The sequence below is a fragment of the Berghia stephanieae genome, chromosome 2 (assembly GCF_034508935.2).
Source record: "Berghia stephanieae isolate SIO BIC M18660-M18661 chromosome 2, UCSD_Bste_1.3, whole genome shotgun sequence".
In the NCBI taxonomy this organism is placed as follows: domain Eukaryota; kingdom Metazoa; phylum Mollusca; class Gastropoda; order Nudibranchia; family Aeolidiidae; genus Berghia; species Berghia stephanieae.
Window position 1 is genome coordinate 105,915,567 of NC_088361.1, and position 18,788 is coordinate 105,934,354.

The 18,788-nt window shown below is 35.9% G+C and overlaps 1 protein-coding gene across 2 annotated transcripts in view; it reads right to left on the reverse strand.

The window, feature by feature from the left end:
• Positions 1-2,869: 2,869 nt before the first annotated feature.
• Positions 2,870-18,788, reverse strand: part of LOC144966156 (uncharacterized) — an 18,308-nt gene continuing 2,389 nt past the window's right edge. The window contains exons 3-4 of one of the 2 annotated variants that reach the window (XM_078902284.1): positions 13,741-13,859; positions 2,870-3,352 (exon numbers count right to left, since the gene is read on the reverse strand). In XM_078902284.1, coding sequence (XP_078758410.1) covers positions 13,741-13,859 — 119 coding nt within the window. In that variant the 3' untranslated portion in view covers positions 2,870-3,352. The remainder of the gene's footprint in view (positions 3,353-13,740; positions 13,860-18,788) is intronic. The other variant, XM_078902283.1, reaches the window with a different exon arrangement.

Sequence of the window (18,788 nt, forward strand, 5' to 3'; positions counted from 1 at the left end):
ATAACTTAACGAAGTCCACGCTTCATGCCTCGCCCTAAAGGTTAAGACTATTGCTAGGGACCCTTTGGAAGCGCTCTGGGCACGTCTACTGAATATTGCTCTAAATAACTGCTTACGATTCTTGTTTGTTTGTTCGTTTGGTTTGGTTTTGTATTATTTTTGTTTTCTTTTTATATTCTATCTCAATTTTCTCCTTATATGTTACTACAAGGTATTTTGCTCGACAATGAAATATATGTGACCCTCCGTCTCAAAACGGTATTATGTCGGGATGATTCAGATCCCAAAAAGTGAATTTAGAGATAGATTGGCGAGAAATTGGAGCTTAGAAGTTTTTGCAAAGCACGAAATAGTCTTTATACTCCACCATAATGTACAGAAATTAAACCCAAGTTGGATATTTGTGGCTATGAATTCAATTTCCCTTACCGAGTGGATCCCGACATAATACCGCTTTGATACGGTGGTTCACATCTTGCTTTATGCTGTAATAATATTTCGTTTTTCACTTCAATCATAGCCAAATGGCACGTGTCTATTGTCAAGAACGTTCAAATGAAGTGGATTCATCTTTTTTCGGGAGGGGGGGGGGCGATAATTTTTTAGCTTAATTAAATTAGCTTTTTAATTGGAAGACATCTGTGTTTATTTAATTAAATTAATTCAAGCTTATACTATTGCTAATATCGTCTTGATGAACAGCAAAATCTGGGGAGAAAACCTAGCGTCAAACGTATTTCATCTCTATCGAAATTTATAATACTATTTATCATCTCTCTATAGTTGTATAATAGGATTCAACAGTCTGATGTCACGTCCGCCTAGCAATGAGCAGCTTGGTTCTAAACAAAGAAAATCGGTACTTTTTATTCTTCATGCTGGCTAGAACTGTTTCACATGTCATGTGATCAGAATATATGAAAGTCAAAACACGATCAGATAATTTATGTTTTTCTCCTCTGGATACACTTTTATCCTCGTCGGAGAAGTATTTCATAAGGGCGTCCGCCATTTTTCCGATAGTTTAGGTAGGACCAGTTACTAAGTGACTATGCGTCATTACGAGGGGAGTGACGTCACGACTGTTGAACCCTGTTGATTCTTATGAGTGACATTGTGGTCTGGTCGTAAGACATGCGGCTTCTCGTGGTCGTTACATCGCCGGTTCGAGTTCCGCTCTGCGCTGCCGTACTCTGAAAAGACACGTATTTAAACTTTTTACCAGAAAACTCGTCCTTCAAATATGTGACCCACCGTATCAAAGCGGTATTATGTCGGGATCCACTCGGTAAGGAAAATTGAATTCATAGCCACAAATATCCAACTTGGGTTTAATTTATGTACTTTATGGTGGAGTATAAAGACTATTTCTTGCTTTGCAAAAACTTCTAAGCTCCAATTTCTCGCCAATCTATCTCTAAATTCACTTTTTGGGGTCTGAATCATCCCGACATAATACCGTTTTGAGACGGAGGGTCACATATTGATCGATTAGAATGTGCCTCGTCTTAGCAAAACTCTCAAACTTGCCTCGATGGGGTTTAAGTTAATCGATCAATATCTGAAGGATGAATTGCTGGCCCAAATATTAAAATGTGTGTTTTATTCCGAGTATGGCAGCCGCTGTGGGGGACATAATAATAATAAATGGCATTTATATAGCGCTTTACCCCGTTGTCACAGGCTCTAAGCGCTTTACAGTGATATAAAACAAAACATGTTACAGTGAGACAAGTGTGAAGGAAAAGTGATACGAATTCAATTTAACAACAACAAAATATGAAAATAATATTGCAACATTATGACGTAAAAAGATACAACTTTAAGCGAGATTTGAACGTTGTCAACGAATCCGAGATTCTCACGTGTGATGGGAGAGAGTTCCAAAAATGGGGGGCCGAAAATTGAAAAGACTGTTCACCTATTTTACGCAATGGCTTAGGTTGGACAAGGATTGATTGGTCATTGCTTGACCTCAAGTTTCAGACGTTCCTGAAGAAAGGTCTTTACTCATAATTTTCTCATGATGCTCAGGTTAAAATGGTAATATTTGGCGGTTGAAGTGTGGTCTCTATCCAAAAGAAAATGTTATAGCGTTCTACTGTCTCTCTCTCTCTCTCTCTCTCTCTCTCTCTCTCTCTCTCTCTCTCTCTCTCTCTCTCTCTCTCTCTCTCTCTCTCTCTCTCTCTCTCTCTATCTGTGCAAAGCTGAGAGAATTACGAATGACCTTCATCTATAAGATCAAGGCAATTTCATTGTTGCTCGTACCGCTTACAAATTTAGTAAATAATTGGATTCAATAGTCTGATGTCACGCCTCCCGGCAACGGCGACCATCTTGGTTCTAAACAAAGAAAATCATTACTTTTTATTCTTCAAGCTGGCTAGAACTTTTCATGTCTTGTGATCAGAATGTTTAAAAGTCAAAACATGATCAAATTTATGTTGGTTTTTTTCCCCTCTGGATACGCTTTTATGCTCGCCGGAGAAATATTTCATACGGGCGTCCGCCTGTGTTCCGATAGTTTAGAGCCAGTGTTACTAAGTTACTATGCGTCATAAGGAAGGAAGTGACTTTACGACTATTGAATCCTATTGCGGCTTTAGAATCAGCCACCAGCGGGGGCGGGGTTGGAGAGGAGGTTGACTTTTAGCCTGCAAGTAGAATTAAAAAAGAGTTAAGAGGTAAAACCAAGACTGGGCATATACAAGTCACGTGAACATAGAGGCACGTTGATCTATGCTGCTGATGGTCATTCAAATTTAATTTTTTTTACATAGAATTAATGAAGATTATGTCGAGATGCATAAGCCATACTCTGAGCAAATACCAAGACTTAGAATTAAGGAGGAGACAACTCCAAAAAAAATACGATTTACTCATTTAATAATAAATCATATTTTTATTGCCTTATCAATAAAATGTTATTCGTATAGAGAATTTTAACCTTGATACAGTTCCAAATTCTTATTAGGTCGACAGCTAAAAATAAAATTAGAATTTTTATTATTCCTAACGGTTTTTATGAAAGAAATATCATCTTTCAAGATATCGCAAAGAAAATCGACAAAACTGACATGAGAGGAAACATTCGTTGACCTCGTACGAATAGGGTAAGCTGTCAAGAGAAAAAAATGTATCTCTAATGATATATAAATATAGATAGATAGATAGAATCATGGTTTTGTAACGAGCGGCATCTGTAGCTTTAGGTTAAATTTGTGGTTTCCAATCATGACGTAAGAGGGCATCTCAATGGTGAAGGTAAGAGGTAGAGCTATCTCAGAGCTGGTGATCTGACATCCCTTTTCTGATGATCCCCGAGTGTGCCTGGACAGAGCTTGAGGTAGATCTGGTCGGGAAAAGTTAAATTAAAATCTTTAAAAAATTTTAAATACAAAAAATACCCTTTATTCATTCCATAGGGGAAATTTGTCTCTAGGGTCTATTCCAAGGGAAGACTGGAATAACCCAGGCGTTAGCCACAGTGCAGCGCCGCAAATTGAGCTAAGGCGAGGTGACTTGCTCAATGCCACACAGCGCAGCGGCGAGTGACCGAACTCGATACCTTTCGGGTAGGAAGCAAAGACCGTACCGCTGAGCCACGATGCCACCTTCAATTTAATGCATTGTCGATATTTCAAAAATGGTAAAGAGCCACCCTAATGAAAGTAATAAAAACAATAAAACTAAGGTATTTTGGACATCTAAGACGCCATCAAACTGTCAACAAGGACATTCTTGAGGGTAGAGTTGAGGGGAAAAGAGGAAGAGGCCGGCCAGCAAGAACTTGGATAGATGATGTGAGGACATGGACAGGATTGTCGGCAGCCGAATGCAGTCTGCAAGCCGTCAACAGGGAAGATTGGCGTGTCATTTCAAGTCGACCTCAACCCATGAGATGACACTGGAAGAAGAAGAAAGAGCCACAACTATTTTAAGTAACGGGTAGGAAGCAAAGACCGTACCGCTGAGCCACGATGCCCCCTTCATATTAGTGCATTGTCGATATTTCAAAAATGTGACACTCCGTGTCAAAACGGTATTATGTCGGGATGATTCAAAAACCAAAATTGTAAATTTAGAGAGAATATGATGAGAAATTGGACCTTAGAAGCTTTTAAAAAGCAATAAATAGTATTAATATTTCACCATGACGTAGAGAAAGTAAACCCAAGTTTCATATTTGTGGATATGAATTCAATTTCCCTAACCGAGTGTATCCCGACATAATACCGCTTTGAGACGGTGGGTCACAAATGGTAAAGAGCCACAACTATTTTAAGTAACGAATCACGATTTATGATTATATCGAACAAACGATAAAAAGATAGTCCTAAAGAAAATAAGGCATATGAAGCCAGCGTTTATCCATAATATTTCAAAAGTGTTAAATGGACAATAGCAATTAATTGCTTTTTATAAGACTCTATACAACCTGAATGCACTTGCCACCAGGTATAACAGATCTGCCAGCTATCTACTCACTACTTAAGAATCAGAAGGGGAAGGGGGGCGGGGGGTGTTGAAATGATATGGGTTTCACACTGGATCATCCTTTATGCGTGACTCGAGTGCTCTACCTACTACGGACCCCCCCCCCCCCCCACCCCTCCCTCCCCCAATAGATAACAAGCAATTATTTAAAGGGTTGAAAATAACAATAGTGATGTGTGTACAGCTTCAGAAGGGGAGGGGGGTGTTGAAATGATATGGATTTCACACTGGATCATCCTTTATGCGTGAATTGAGTGCTCTACCTACTACGGCACTGGAATCCCCCACCCCTCCCTCCCCCAATAGATAACAAGCAATTATTTAAAGGGTTGAAAATAACAATAGTGATGTGTGTACAGCTACAGATCAAACCATTAACAAATCTGGAGGAAACTGAGAAAAATGAATACAAAACCACATATCGACAAATTCAGAGAAAGAGACGTGAATCATAATTTTGTTTATTTGTTTACTTGTTTGTTTTAATTCTCCCAATTCGTTTTTAAATGTTTCTAATTTTTAAGCCCGTTTCCTTGTTTTACTTAATGCGGCTGCACAAGAAAAGCAATGTTGGGTGCAGATCCAAAGTCCTTAAAATAGATGGAAAACAGTTTGACCTTAGAACGATTCTTGTTTCCAAAATGTTATCTATTGTTCTATTAGTAGCCTCTCCCAAAAAGGTCTCAATTCCGCAAGTTATGACATGAGTGGTCTGAACACACTCCTTGGGATATTAATAATAATAATAATAATAATAATAATAATAATAATAATAATAATAATAATAATAATAATAATAATAATAATAATAATAATGATGGTGATGATGCTAATAATAATAATAATAATAATAATAATAATAATAATAATAATAATAATAATAATAATAATAATAATAATGATAATAATAATGATAATAATAATAATAATAATAATAATAATAATAATAATAATAATAATAATAATAATAATAATAATAATAATAATAATAATAATGATGATGATGATGATGATGATGATGATAATAATATAATAATAATTAATAATAATAATGATGATGATGATGATGATGATGATGATAATAATAATAATAATAATAATAATAATAATAATAATAATAATAATAATAAATCTTTAATGTCTCAAAAAAGTGGCAATTTGTCATTTGGTCACACATCTATTACAATACAATATTGACATAAACACACTCACACAGATGCACACTAGTAACATCGTAGTCATGGAAAAAACGGCATCAACAACAACATCATCATCATCATCATCATCATCATCATCATCATCACAACAAGCTTCCTAATATTTTCGTTACAATCCTTCACTTTCACCATTCCCCTATAATCCTCATCATACTCCATATTATATTATTTCCTGTAACAAGCTATGAGAGGGACAGCCTGTGGTCCTCCTCTCTCTCTCTCTCTCTCTCTCTCTCTCTCTCTCTCTCTCTCTCTCTCTCTCTCTCTCTCTCTCTCTCTCTCTCTCTCTGTGATCACGTTTATCTAACGAAATTGTTTTTATTCATGATGGTGAAATCGAAGGCAACAATGGCGGTGGTAGTGGTTGTGGTGGTGATGATGGTGGTGGTAAGTGTTTTGGTTGTGATGGTGGCGGTGGTGCTAGTGATAGTGATAACAATGACGAATAAATATTATGAGTTAAGTCTTTAGACGCTTAAGGGGAAGACTGGATTATAATTTCACACGATCTAGCTAGTCAGCTGATGATAATGACGAAAACGAAGACGATATTGATGATAATGATGATAACGGTGCCAATATTCGTAGACTTGATGAGCTTTGTCCATAAAACCCCGAGGTAGATTCTAAATTTAATCTGTTCTCTTCACGACAGATTACTCACGGTCTATCTAATATTTCAATCAAAATTTGAAACAAAAATTGAATAAACAATAACACAATTTTATAATCTAACCAGCTATGTAGATATCTAGTTATAAAATATTATCGGAATAGGAATTAAACGTCCTTTTTAGAGTTAGTAAAAGAGTTACTCTAAGATATAGAAGTATGGTTTTCCAGATGAAAAGCTCGTATACAGACATTAGTATCGTCAATCACCAACACTATTTTGTATCATCATCATCATCATCATCATCATCATCATCGCCTTTTTCACCCTGGCTCAGGGTATAGGCCACAGACAAACAGTTTCCATCCTTCTCCATCCTGAGCTAACAAGCTAAAAAAAAGTATTTGGTTTGTCCGTCTGCGTTTCTGTAACGGTTTGAGTTTAACGGAAAGGGTTGTTAACCCTTTGCCAACCTCCAACCTGGAGGACCAGGTGACTCAAAGATGGGGGAATCACACACCATTAGTCGCCTTTTACGACACGCTGGCTTGGCGTTGGGCTATTCTTGACCCTCTCAATACTCTTCAATAGTTGTAACGTCACTTCCTTCCTAATGACGCATGGTAACTTAGTAACACTGGCTCTAAACTATCGGAACAATGGCGGACGCCCGTATGAAATATTTCCCCGGCAAGCATAAAAGCTTTTCCAGAGGAAAAAAAAACCCCATAGATTTGATCATGTTTCGACTTTTACACATTCTGATCACAAGGCATATGGAAAGGGAATGAAAAGTTCTAGCCAGCATGAAGAATAAAAAGGAATGATTTTCTTTGTTTAGAACCAAGATAGCCGCCGTTGCCGGGTGGCGTGACATCAGACTACTGAATCCTATTGAGGGACCCCGGACACCACACGGGGAAACTATTTTGTATGAAGGAGTAGAATAGTTTACGTTGAAGTAGGGTATAAGCTGCCCCCACATAGATCTCCAGATTGCAATATCGAAGCCCTCTGGTATCTCTAAATAGCCATATGTGATCCACCGTATCAAAGCGGTATTATGTCAGGATCCACTCGGTAAGGGAAATTGAATTCATAGCCACAAATATCCAACTTGGGTTTAATTTCTGTACTTTATTATGGAGTATAAAGACTATTTCTTGCTTTGCAAAAACTTCTAAGCTCCAAAGTCTCGCCAATCTATCTCTAAATTCACTTTTTGGGGTCTGAATCATCCCAACATAATACCGTTTTGAGACGGAGGGTCACATATTCCTGATCAGAAATTGCCCTTCATCAGTTGTAACCCGTATTTAATGCTAAATGATCTGAGTCGCGTGATGTTTCTGTTCAACATGCACACTTGGACGTATTTAGGCCCTGGGTTCGGGTCCAGAGCGGCACATAGTTGAGTCCTTGAAAAAGCCTCTTCACTCAAATTCCCGTACTCAGATGTAAAATGAGTATATATGGCCGCTTACAGCATTGTCTCTGTCCGGAAAAAAATGTATTATCTCCTAACAGGACCCCCTGTAAAGCGCTTTGACATTATAATATAGTGGTTCTTGCTCTATATAAAGCTCACATTTAAAAAAAGAATATTTGTGATCCTTCGTCTCAAAACGGTATTAAGTCGGGATGACTAAGATGCTGAAAATTTAATTTGTAGCCAGAAATATCAGACTTAAGTTGAGTTTGTTTGCTTTATAGAGGAGAAGGAATATCACATTTTACTGTGCTAAATACCAACGTTTCATATTTTTGACCAGTTTGACTATAATTTGACTTTTTAGCATCTGGTCCATCCCGACATAATACCGTTTTGAGACGAAGGGTCACATTTGTTTTGTTTGTTTTGTTTTAAACAAGTCAAGAGCGCAATCCAATTCGAAACACTTCCAATGCTTGCGGATACAACAGAAATCGTTAAAGTACACGGCATGGAATATGCGTCTCAGGTCCATAGAGGGCAACATAATATTGTCCATCAAAATGAGATTACCGCTGCATCTATTTTTATCCGTGCTCGTGGGTAATTGGATTCAATAGTCTGATGTCACGTCACCCAGCAACGGCGGCCATCGTGGTTCTAAATAAAGAAAATCTGTACTTTTTATTCTTCATGCTGGCTAGAACTTTTCATATGTCTTGCAATCAGAATGTGTAAAAGTCAAAACATGATCAGATTTATAATGTTTTTCTCCTCTGGGTACACTTTTATGCTCGTCGGAGAAGTATTTCATAAGGCCGTCCGCCATTGTCCCGATAGTTTAGAACCAGACTATGCGTCATTACGAGGGAAGTGACGTTACGACTGTTGAAGCGTATTGTAACCCATTGCTCAAATAATATGGTAGGATGTAAATCAGATCTTGTAAACAATGTCAGTAATTGGTAAACAAAGCAAGCCACACAGGCTTTTCTATCGATAGTATGTGTCTAAGTTAAATACTCACTGTTCCACCGTTTGATCAGTAGAACCAACACAGAAAACTATGTGTAAACTTAAACGTTTATAACAAGATCGAGAAAATTATGTGATAACCAGTCACCTATATGGCGTTATAAAAACAATAGCAATGATCAGAGAGAGGTCGACTTCTTTCACTAATACGATTCAATAGTCTGATGTCACGCCGCCTGGCAACGGCGGCCATCTTGGTTCAAAACAAAGAAAATCATTACTTTTTATTCTTCATGCTGGCTAGAGCTTTTCATATGTTTTGTGATCAGAATGTGTAAAAGTCAAAACATGATCAAATTTATGGGATTTTTTCCCTCTGGATACTTTTTTATGGTCGCCGGAGAAATATTTCATACGCGCGTCCGCCATTGTTCCGATAGTTTAGAGCCAGTGTTGCTAAGTTACCATGCGTCATTAGGAAGGAAGTGACGTTACGACTGTTGAATCCTATTCACTTTATTGTTTATAAACAGCGAACAATGCTTGTTGTCCAAGCGCAAGGTGTGTCACAAATTCCATGTTTTAATTGGTCAAAAATCTACTGATTAATTGTCTAAAAGAATTGAACTAAACGAAAAACGTAAAAAAGGATTCAAATTGATCCATCCTGATCATTTAAAATAAAACACGGACGATAATGCTAGATTGATATTTGTGTGACACAGAGGGGCCGTAGCCATCGTTAACTTATAGCCTGACACTGACCAAAAAATGACGTCAAAATGCCAGTCTCTGACCACAAAAGAAAACAAATCGTGAGTTGTATTCAATAGTTCAACCAATGGGACCAATTGTTTCCATGAGCACTACTAACGACAACTCACTAGGCAATGCAAAACCCAAATAATGACGTCAAAATGCCAGTCTTTTTTGGGTTTCAGTGTCAGACTATAGATAGTATGCAGATGACGTCACTCAGGCCTTTGTTATTGTTTTTGCCATCCGCGTTTGTGAGTTGTTCTCACTAAACTGTATTAACCAGACTATAAAAGTTCATGGTTACACAGAGTTTGTGTGTTGGTCCGTTATACTTCCGGATGGCAATGTTGTGAAGTCCTTGGCCAAGCGCATTCTATCTATAACATAACGATGGCTACGGATAGGGACCCCACAGATCATGACCTTCATTAACTCATATCGTGGCCTTCGGAAACTCATGGCCTGACAAACAAACGATGTAAAATGACAAGTTTTTGGCCACACTAGAAAACAAATCGTGAGTTGTATCCAATGGGATCACTTGTTTCCTTGAGCACTGCAAACAACAACTCACTAGTGGTCCATAAACCTAATAATGACGTCAAAATATGGGTCTGAGCGTAGCCATCGTTATGTTATAGCCTGACACTGAAATCCAAAAGGACTGGCAGTTTGACGTCATTATTTTGGTTTTTGCACCGCCTAGTGAGTTGTAGTTAGTAGAGCTCATGGAAACAAGTGGTCCCATTGGTTGAATTATTGAATACAACTCACGATTTGTTTTCTTTTGTGGCAAAAGACTGGCATTTTGACGTCATTTTTTGGTCGGTGTCATGTCAGGCCATAACGGGATGGTAACACCTAGTTTTGTGTGTTGGTCCATTATACTTCCCTATAGCAATGCTGTGAGATTCTTAACCAAGCACATACTATCTATAAGTTCCATAGCCTTTGTAAACATTTCACCTGACACTGATAAAAAAACGTCACAATAAAAGGCGACCACCACCAAAAAGAGCGAATAATGAGTTGTATTCAATAGTTCAACCAATGGGATCATTTATTTCTCTAAGCACTACTAACGACAATTGGATTCGATAGTCTGATGTCACGTCCGCCCAGCAACGAGTCAATATTTGAAGGACGAGGTTTCTGGCCAAAATTTTACATACGAGTATGTCCAGAGTTCGCTAGCTAACTATATTATGTCGGTGATGCGTCAAATATAATCAATCTCTTGAACAGAACTTCGCGGTATCGAGTGCTCTAAGCAGTATCTACCTCAGCAAACTTGTGAATTATCTTATGATCAGGGTAATTCCCTCGAGAAATGCAGAAGCCAAGCTACGGTCCAGCAACAACTTCATATAGGGAATGAGATTAGCGGAAGAGTAGCGTCCCTTGATTGGACATCTCCCATAGTCTGTGACGTCACCGGCGGAAAAGTTATTAGAGAGAGAACGTCATGTTGGTTGTGCGAGGACGAGAGACGCATGCGCACAACCAACATGACGTTCTCTCTCTAATAACTTTTCCGCCGGTGACGTCACAGACTATGGGTGACGTCCAAGCAAGGGACGCTACTCTTCCGCTAATCTCATTCCCTATAACATCATTTTGGATTTTTATCCAAGTAAATTATTGACCTAACCCAGACGCCAAGTAGTAAGCCTTCACACAGTGATAATCTGACAATCTAGCAGAGTGTGATTGTGATGGTGATACATATTTTTTTTAAAGTAGTCCTTCACAGCCACAAGGCTTATGTAGCCGGAGTGTATCCGAGTTTTTATAGCATTAAACGAACAATTGCAATCGCTGGCTACTCTTTGGATAGGACGATAATCTATCGCAATGTACTTTTAGCCACATATATCAGACCCAGTTACCCAATCACTGCTGGCTGATAGGGTGGCGAAAGTGGGGGAGGAGAGATTTCGACTACAGCTGGTATCGACCAAGATCCCTTTACGTGTCAACCGTGTATTCTACCAACTGCGCTATCAGTTTCCCCGGTTTATAATCAACCTTTTTTTTAAATTTTGAAGGCATTTTTGATCACATCCAATACAAGCACCAACATCTTATCCATTCCCATTTTTCTTACTATCTGGATACGATTTCACTAGAGCGTTATATGATAATGGTTGAAAAAAACATTTAAAATACAGGATTATATATAAATTTACACAACACTTCAGAACATTTTTATATCGTGCTTCCGATTTTAGATACACCGTTCAAAGACTATTTTTTATGAGTTGACAATTTTAACAAGAATAAAATTGTTACAAAAATGAACAAAACTTTTTAAGACTATATTATTAACGACGGATAAAATACATGGACACACATCCTATATAATGTGACGATCAGGGAACTTGAAAAGCTTCCAGTTTTATTTCAGCGCTGAAGACTGACATTATGAGCTAAGGGCGAATTGTCTTTTCAATCATTTTATTAAAAGATGCAATAAACTAAGGTAGAAAATGCAGGCGTCCATATCGAAATATATATTTTGCTGACACTTGCAATTGTTGGAAAGTATAAGTGTACTTTGATAGATAGGTCTCTAACAATTATAAATTCACAATTATACACACACACACATACACACACACACACACACACACACATATATATATATATATATATATATATATATATATATATATATATATGGAGGGCGAAGTGGCCGAGTGGTTAAGGCATTGCACTGTGACCTGGAAGGACCCGTGTTCGAGCCCCGCTTCAGGCACTTTCTTTTTTGTCCTTGAGAAAGATTATTAACCCCCAATTTGCTCTACTCGCAGGTTTACCTGAATGAAAATAAACCGCCTGTCATAGAAATTGATCCCAGAATCCATGGAATAAGATTCATATTGCTCATAAGAAAATCGTTGTTTGAGTTACTCTATTTTCAAAAAAAATGTCATTTTTGATTATTGTCGGACATTTTTTTATTATTGTCGTTATTATTAGTATCATTATTATTATTATTATTATTATTATTATATTATTATTATTATATATTATTATTATTATTATTATTATTATTATTATTTATTATTATTTTATTATATTATTATTATTATTATTATTATCTCTAACTTGTGTATGATTCAACATGACGCTCACTGAAAATATGAATGGTGTGACAAACCAATGTGAATATGCTACAAATATGAAGATTTATTTTTAAATTCTTATAAAGATTCTCCGACAGAATACATCTATTTATGTAATTATGCATGTTGACATGGTGCTATATCTACATTATTTATTATATATTTATACATTCAAATACCATAACCTGTGCAATCCTTCACAATCTATTTTCAAAACTCTATTTTCATTACAAATCCATTATTACAACTCTACTCTACTTTCACGTCCTATTTTTATAGCATTGCTTGTAACTGCTGTATATTTTATGAATATTTTGTTTTGTTTGAAATTTATTTTGCTTTTAATTAGCTTCGTATTTTCATCAATGAGTTCATGACAGTGTATAAATCTGTGCTAATATAACGATGAATGATGTGTAACATTATGATAATTTCCATTCAGGGTCAATTAAGTATATCTTATCTTATATCTTATCTTATCTTAATATATTAATAGTAACACCTGCTTGTCGCTTGGTTTTAACCAAGTTTAGAAATATCAGATTATCACATTGAGGCATTCGTTTAATCCAACCATATGAGTTAGTGAGGTCCATATTGGAATGAAGGCATGTTGATACCTACTGTAATTTTTTGAACTGACACACTGGCAACACAACGCGTGTTATTGCCTTTCCTTTTTTGACGAAATTTGATGATAATATTTTGAAAGAAGCCATTGTTGTTTAACGATACTAGAGATAACTGGTCACTGAATCGGATGTCTACATCGTACCATCATTGTTAACGGTACTTCACGTCTGTAAGAAATCAAGGATTTGAATAAAAGATGGGATTTTTTAGGTTTTCTCTTTTTTTTTTTCTTTTTTGTTTGTTTGTTTGTTTTTGTTCCTTTTTTTGTTATTTTTTTTGGTTCTTTTATTTGTTGTTTTGTTTTGTTTTGTTTTTTGTTTTTGTTTTTGTTTTGTTTTTGTTTTTTTGTTTCTTTGTTCTTTGGGGTTTGTCTTTTTTTTTTTCTTTTTTTTTTTTTTTTTTTTTTTGCTATTGTAGTTTTTATTCGTTGTCTTTTTCTTAAAATAGAACTCCAAAAATGAAAATTAAAACTCAAACAATATTCACCTATATTATCAATGGCTTTGACTTTGCAAGCTCGTCAGAGGTAAGCATTATGTTGAAATGGAATGGGATGAGAATCTTTGACACGGCATTCTGGGTATCAATCTTTCTTCCGGGATCTCCTGCGGAAGATAAAATAGCGGCTATTGTTTGTTTTCCATAACAAATATCTCTATTCACTAACCTAAAATTATCAATAATTTTGATAAGTAATTGTCGTGTGATTTTTAGGGTCCTTTAAATTGATTGATATTTGAGGGACAAGTTTTCCGACCAACTTTTTGAAATACATCTTTCCAGACTACGGCAGTTATAACTGGTTAATAAAATTAGAAGGAAGGCGCTGTTAAAAAGGGACAGCAAAAGAAAAGAACGGTTTATGTTAGAATGTCTATGCAGTGTTTTATCAGTGCCTGCTCCTTAATGCCATTTCTATTATCTATTTATCTCGAAATTACGCGATTTGACTTCTGCAAGCAGTTAAAATTATATCAATTTCATATTTTCAAGAAATGAATATGATATAGCCTAGCAGAGCAACTGAAATATTCAGTATTTCATAGTAATGTTGGTTGACAACTAATAAGTTACGTGTTTAAATAGCATTTTTGACCGCAATGTTATCACAAAGGGTAGAATTGGTTATGGGGCGATGCCAACCCTTTCATTAAAATGTAGTTTTTACTTATTGATATCAGTGACTAGATGACTAAGTGTATGTAACAATATAACGAAAGTAGCTGTTTTATAAACTGAAATACAATGTATCAGTTCATAATCCTCACAAGCAATAGTTGAGTGGAAATTTTGAAAATACCTTTTTATTTCATCTTAGAACCAACCATGAGAATTATGGCCTCTAGAGTTTAAAAATAAATTTCAAAGTTCATTGAGCTAAATTTTACATCAAATTTGAAAAACAAAAATTTGAAGTGAATGGAACTGCAACTTTACATGCCTTTAAAGAATTGCTTGTCGATTTTTCAAGAAATTATTTTTTTACTATTTGATGAATATTATATGGTTTGATAACATTCATCAAATAGTAAAAAATCATATATAATTTCTTTGTACCTCTACCTCCATTCACCAATCCCGTAAAGCCGATTCACCGATTGTCTGGTCCTTGTGGACTCTGAATTTGGTATTAATCCATCCTGCCGTTCTATGACAAAATTATTTTTTTAAAATGATCTATAAAACTTGAGCTATTATAGCGCAATATCCACTAAACGTGCTCAAAGCGCTTTACAATGGGTCCCTGGTCAACAGCAACATTTAACATGTAGGACGGGACATGCCTCCTGTTAGGCGATATTACAATTTTTTCGGACAAAGACAACTCTGTTAACGGCCAGGTACTCATTTTACACCTGAGTACGGTGAGAGAAAGTGAGTAAAGAGCTTTTTCCAAGGACTCAACTATGCGCCGAGCGAGGCTCGAACCCAGGACCTTCCGATCCGAAAGCGAGTGTCATACCACTAGACCACATAGCCGCTCAAAAACTTTTATTTCAAATATCGATTGATTATAATGAGCGTGACCTTGTCAAAATGTGTCAAATCTGAGACTTGGGAAGGTGAGTGATTAAACTGGAGAAAGCTCTTCCTGTCTGTCCATTAGATTTTATAAACTATTGTTTCACATCCTTTTGCGTCACTAGTTTAATCACGGTGTCGTAAGCAAGTGCTAATACTGTGCTTTATTATTATTATTATTTGAAAAAAATCCGTAGAAAAAGTTTCTTTTAAAATTAATTTGAAAACCATTCTGACTTTGATTTGTCGATTATGTTTAAACCCTTAGAAATACTCTCTAGATATATTATTATTATGATGATGATTATTATTATTATTATTATTATTATTATTATTATTATTATTATTATTATTATTATTATTATTATTATTATTATTATTATTATTATTATTATTATTATTATTATATTATTATTATTATTTATTATATATTATTATTATTATTATTATTATTATTATTATTATTATTATTATTATTATTATTATTATTATTATTATTATTATTATTTTTATTATTATTATTATTAGTGCAATAACAACACACATGTACACACGATTTTAAAAAAGTGATTACGTACGTTGATACTTGGTCACAGGAAGGGGTAAAAGGCTGTAAGTCGAGTTTTTAAAATACTAAAATGCGTCTCACATTCGTAATAATCTTGTACATATTTATGGTAAGGGTTCAAAGGTCAATCATTGTTGCTGAGTAATTTAAAATGGTGCATTCCGACAGCGGATTAGCCAAAGAGAGAAATTGTCAAAACGGTATTATGTCGGGATGAATCCAACTTCGAAAAGTTAATTTAAAAATAAAATGACTAGAAATACGAAATTCGAGTTTTTTCTAATGCAAGAAATGTTAGTTATTCTCTACCATAACCAGTAGATAGTAACCCCTAGTTTCGTATTTATTTCTGTAAATCCACTTTATATCAGCCGATTTATCCCGACATAATACCGCTTTGAGACGGTGGGTCACAATTATGTCTTCAGCGACATTAGATGACAATACTAAGCCGGTCGTCTTTGAGTAGATTCAACAAGTTAGGAGGCTAAAACTTAAATTGGCTAGGAACGTGGTTGGGAAGTTTTACTTCATCCCCAGTGGCGTGGCATGGTTACAGCATAAGCTGGTGCCCGAATCAGAATAAAATGACTTAAAACATGCTATAGATATATTTGTAAATACGAAAGAAAGAAAAAAATAAACAGAAAAGACTTAGTCAAATAAGTAAGGGGCGGTATAGATAGTATGCGCTTGGCTAAGAAGCTCATAACATTGCCATCCGGAAGTATAACGGACCAACACACAAAACGGTGTGTATCCATGATCGTTTATTGTCAGGTTAATACAGTTCAGTGAGCATTACTCATAAACGCGGATGGCAAAAAACAATAACAAAGACCTGTGTGACGTCATCTTCGAACTATCTATATACCATTTCTCAGTTGTTTTTTTTTTTTTTTTTTTTTTTTTTTTTTTTTTTTTTTTTTTTTTTTTTTTTTTGTTTGTTTTTTTTTTTGTTTTTTTTTTTTTTGTTTTTTTTTTTTTAATCTAAATGCTGTAATCCATTTTTAAAAGATGGATGCGATGCATGCCGGGTACCAAATCCACCAATGTAGCCACGCCCCTGTACATCCCACACACGGTCGTCAGTCACGCCCTCGGATTGCTACCCCTCCCATGGACCAAATATTATGTGATCCTTCGTCTCAAAACGGTATTAAGTCGGGATGACTAAGATGCTGAAAATTGAATTTGTAGCCAGAAATATCAGACTTAAGTTGAGTTTGTTTGCTTTAGAGAGGAGAAGGAATATCATATTTTACTGTGCTAAATACCAACGTTTCATAGTTTTGACCAGTTTGACTATAATTTGACTTTTTAGCATCTGGTCCATCCCGAAATAATACCGTTTTGAGACGAAGGGTCACATATTAATGATTTTGCGATAATGAAGAACCAACTCATCGACCATATAAAACATAACTGAAAACCCTTGGCATAAAGTTCTTCATGAGGAGGATAAATAAATTGACTCAAAGACTTGACGATTATGTTTTTAAAAATGACTGAGGAATCCGGGTTTTATAGCAACCAAAATATTTTAGTTAAAGTTAAGATAGTAAAGTTCATGGGTCCCTCCGTAGCTATCGTTATGTTATAGATAGTTCGAAGATGACGTCACTCAGGTCTTTGTTATTGTTTTTTGCCATCCGCGTTTATGAGTAATGCTCACTGAACTGTATTAACCCGACTATTAACGTTCATGGATACACACAGTTTTGTGTGTTGGTCCTTTATACTTCCGGATGGCAATGTTATGAGCTTCTTAGCCAAGCGCATACTATCTATAGCCTGGTACTGAAATCCAAAAGGACTGGCAGTTTGACGTTATTATTTGTTTTTTTTGCACCGCCTAGTGAGCTGTCGTTAGTAGAGCTCATGGAAACAAGTTATTTCATTGGTTGAACTATTGAATACAACGCACGATTTGTTTTCTTTTGTGGCAAAATACTGGCATTTTGACGTCATTGTTTGGTCAGTATCAGGCCATAACTTTACGAAGGCAACGGTATCAGGCCATAACTTTACGAAGGCCACGTATCAGGCCATAACTTTACGAAGGTAACGGTCCCTCCATGTAAATTATGAAAGTAAGCCTTGGAACAATGTACCATCAACAATATTTCACAAGATTTAAATCAGTTAGTTGCGTACTCTGGAAATATGCTTTTTTTTAATGAGCTTTTATATAGCGCAATATCCACTAAATGTGCTCAAAGCGCTTTACAAGGGGTCCCTGGCCAACAGCAACACTTAACACGTAGGACGAGACATGACGCCTGTTAGGCGATATTACAATTTTTCGGACAGAGACAACGCTGTTAACGGTCAGGTACTCATTTTACACCTGAGTACGGTGAGAGAATGTGAGTTAAGAGTCTTTTCCAAGGACTCAACTATGCGCCGAGCGAGGTTCGAACCCAGGACCTTCCGATCCGAAAGCGAGTGTCATACCACTAGACCACATAGCCGCATTTAAAAATTTGTCCAAAAAAATCTTCCTTCAAAATCGATCTTTTAAATAGCCCTCATCTTGGCAAAAACTCTCAAACCGGGGACTTCATGAGGTCCCTTGTTCAAAAGGGTTTTTTTTTTTTTTTTTTTTTTTTTTGCCTAGATAAGAGTTTTTAAATCAACCAATATTTGAAGGATGAATTTTCTGGACTAATTTTAAATAGGTTGACCGGTTAATAATTTTTGTATCAAGGTATTGATGCTGTGCGTAAAGCCAATATACTCACAACATCTGCCATCCGGATATAGATGCTAAAACACAAAACTGTGTGTAACCTTAAACATAGTATTATAGTCTGGTTGATAAGATATAGTGAGAGCTCTTCGTCAAAATGTTTGCTAAAAACAATAAGAAAAGAGCTGAATGACGTCAACTTCGTTCCTTCTATTGTTTCTTGTTAGGGTAAATACGACTCAATATTCTGAT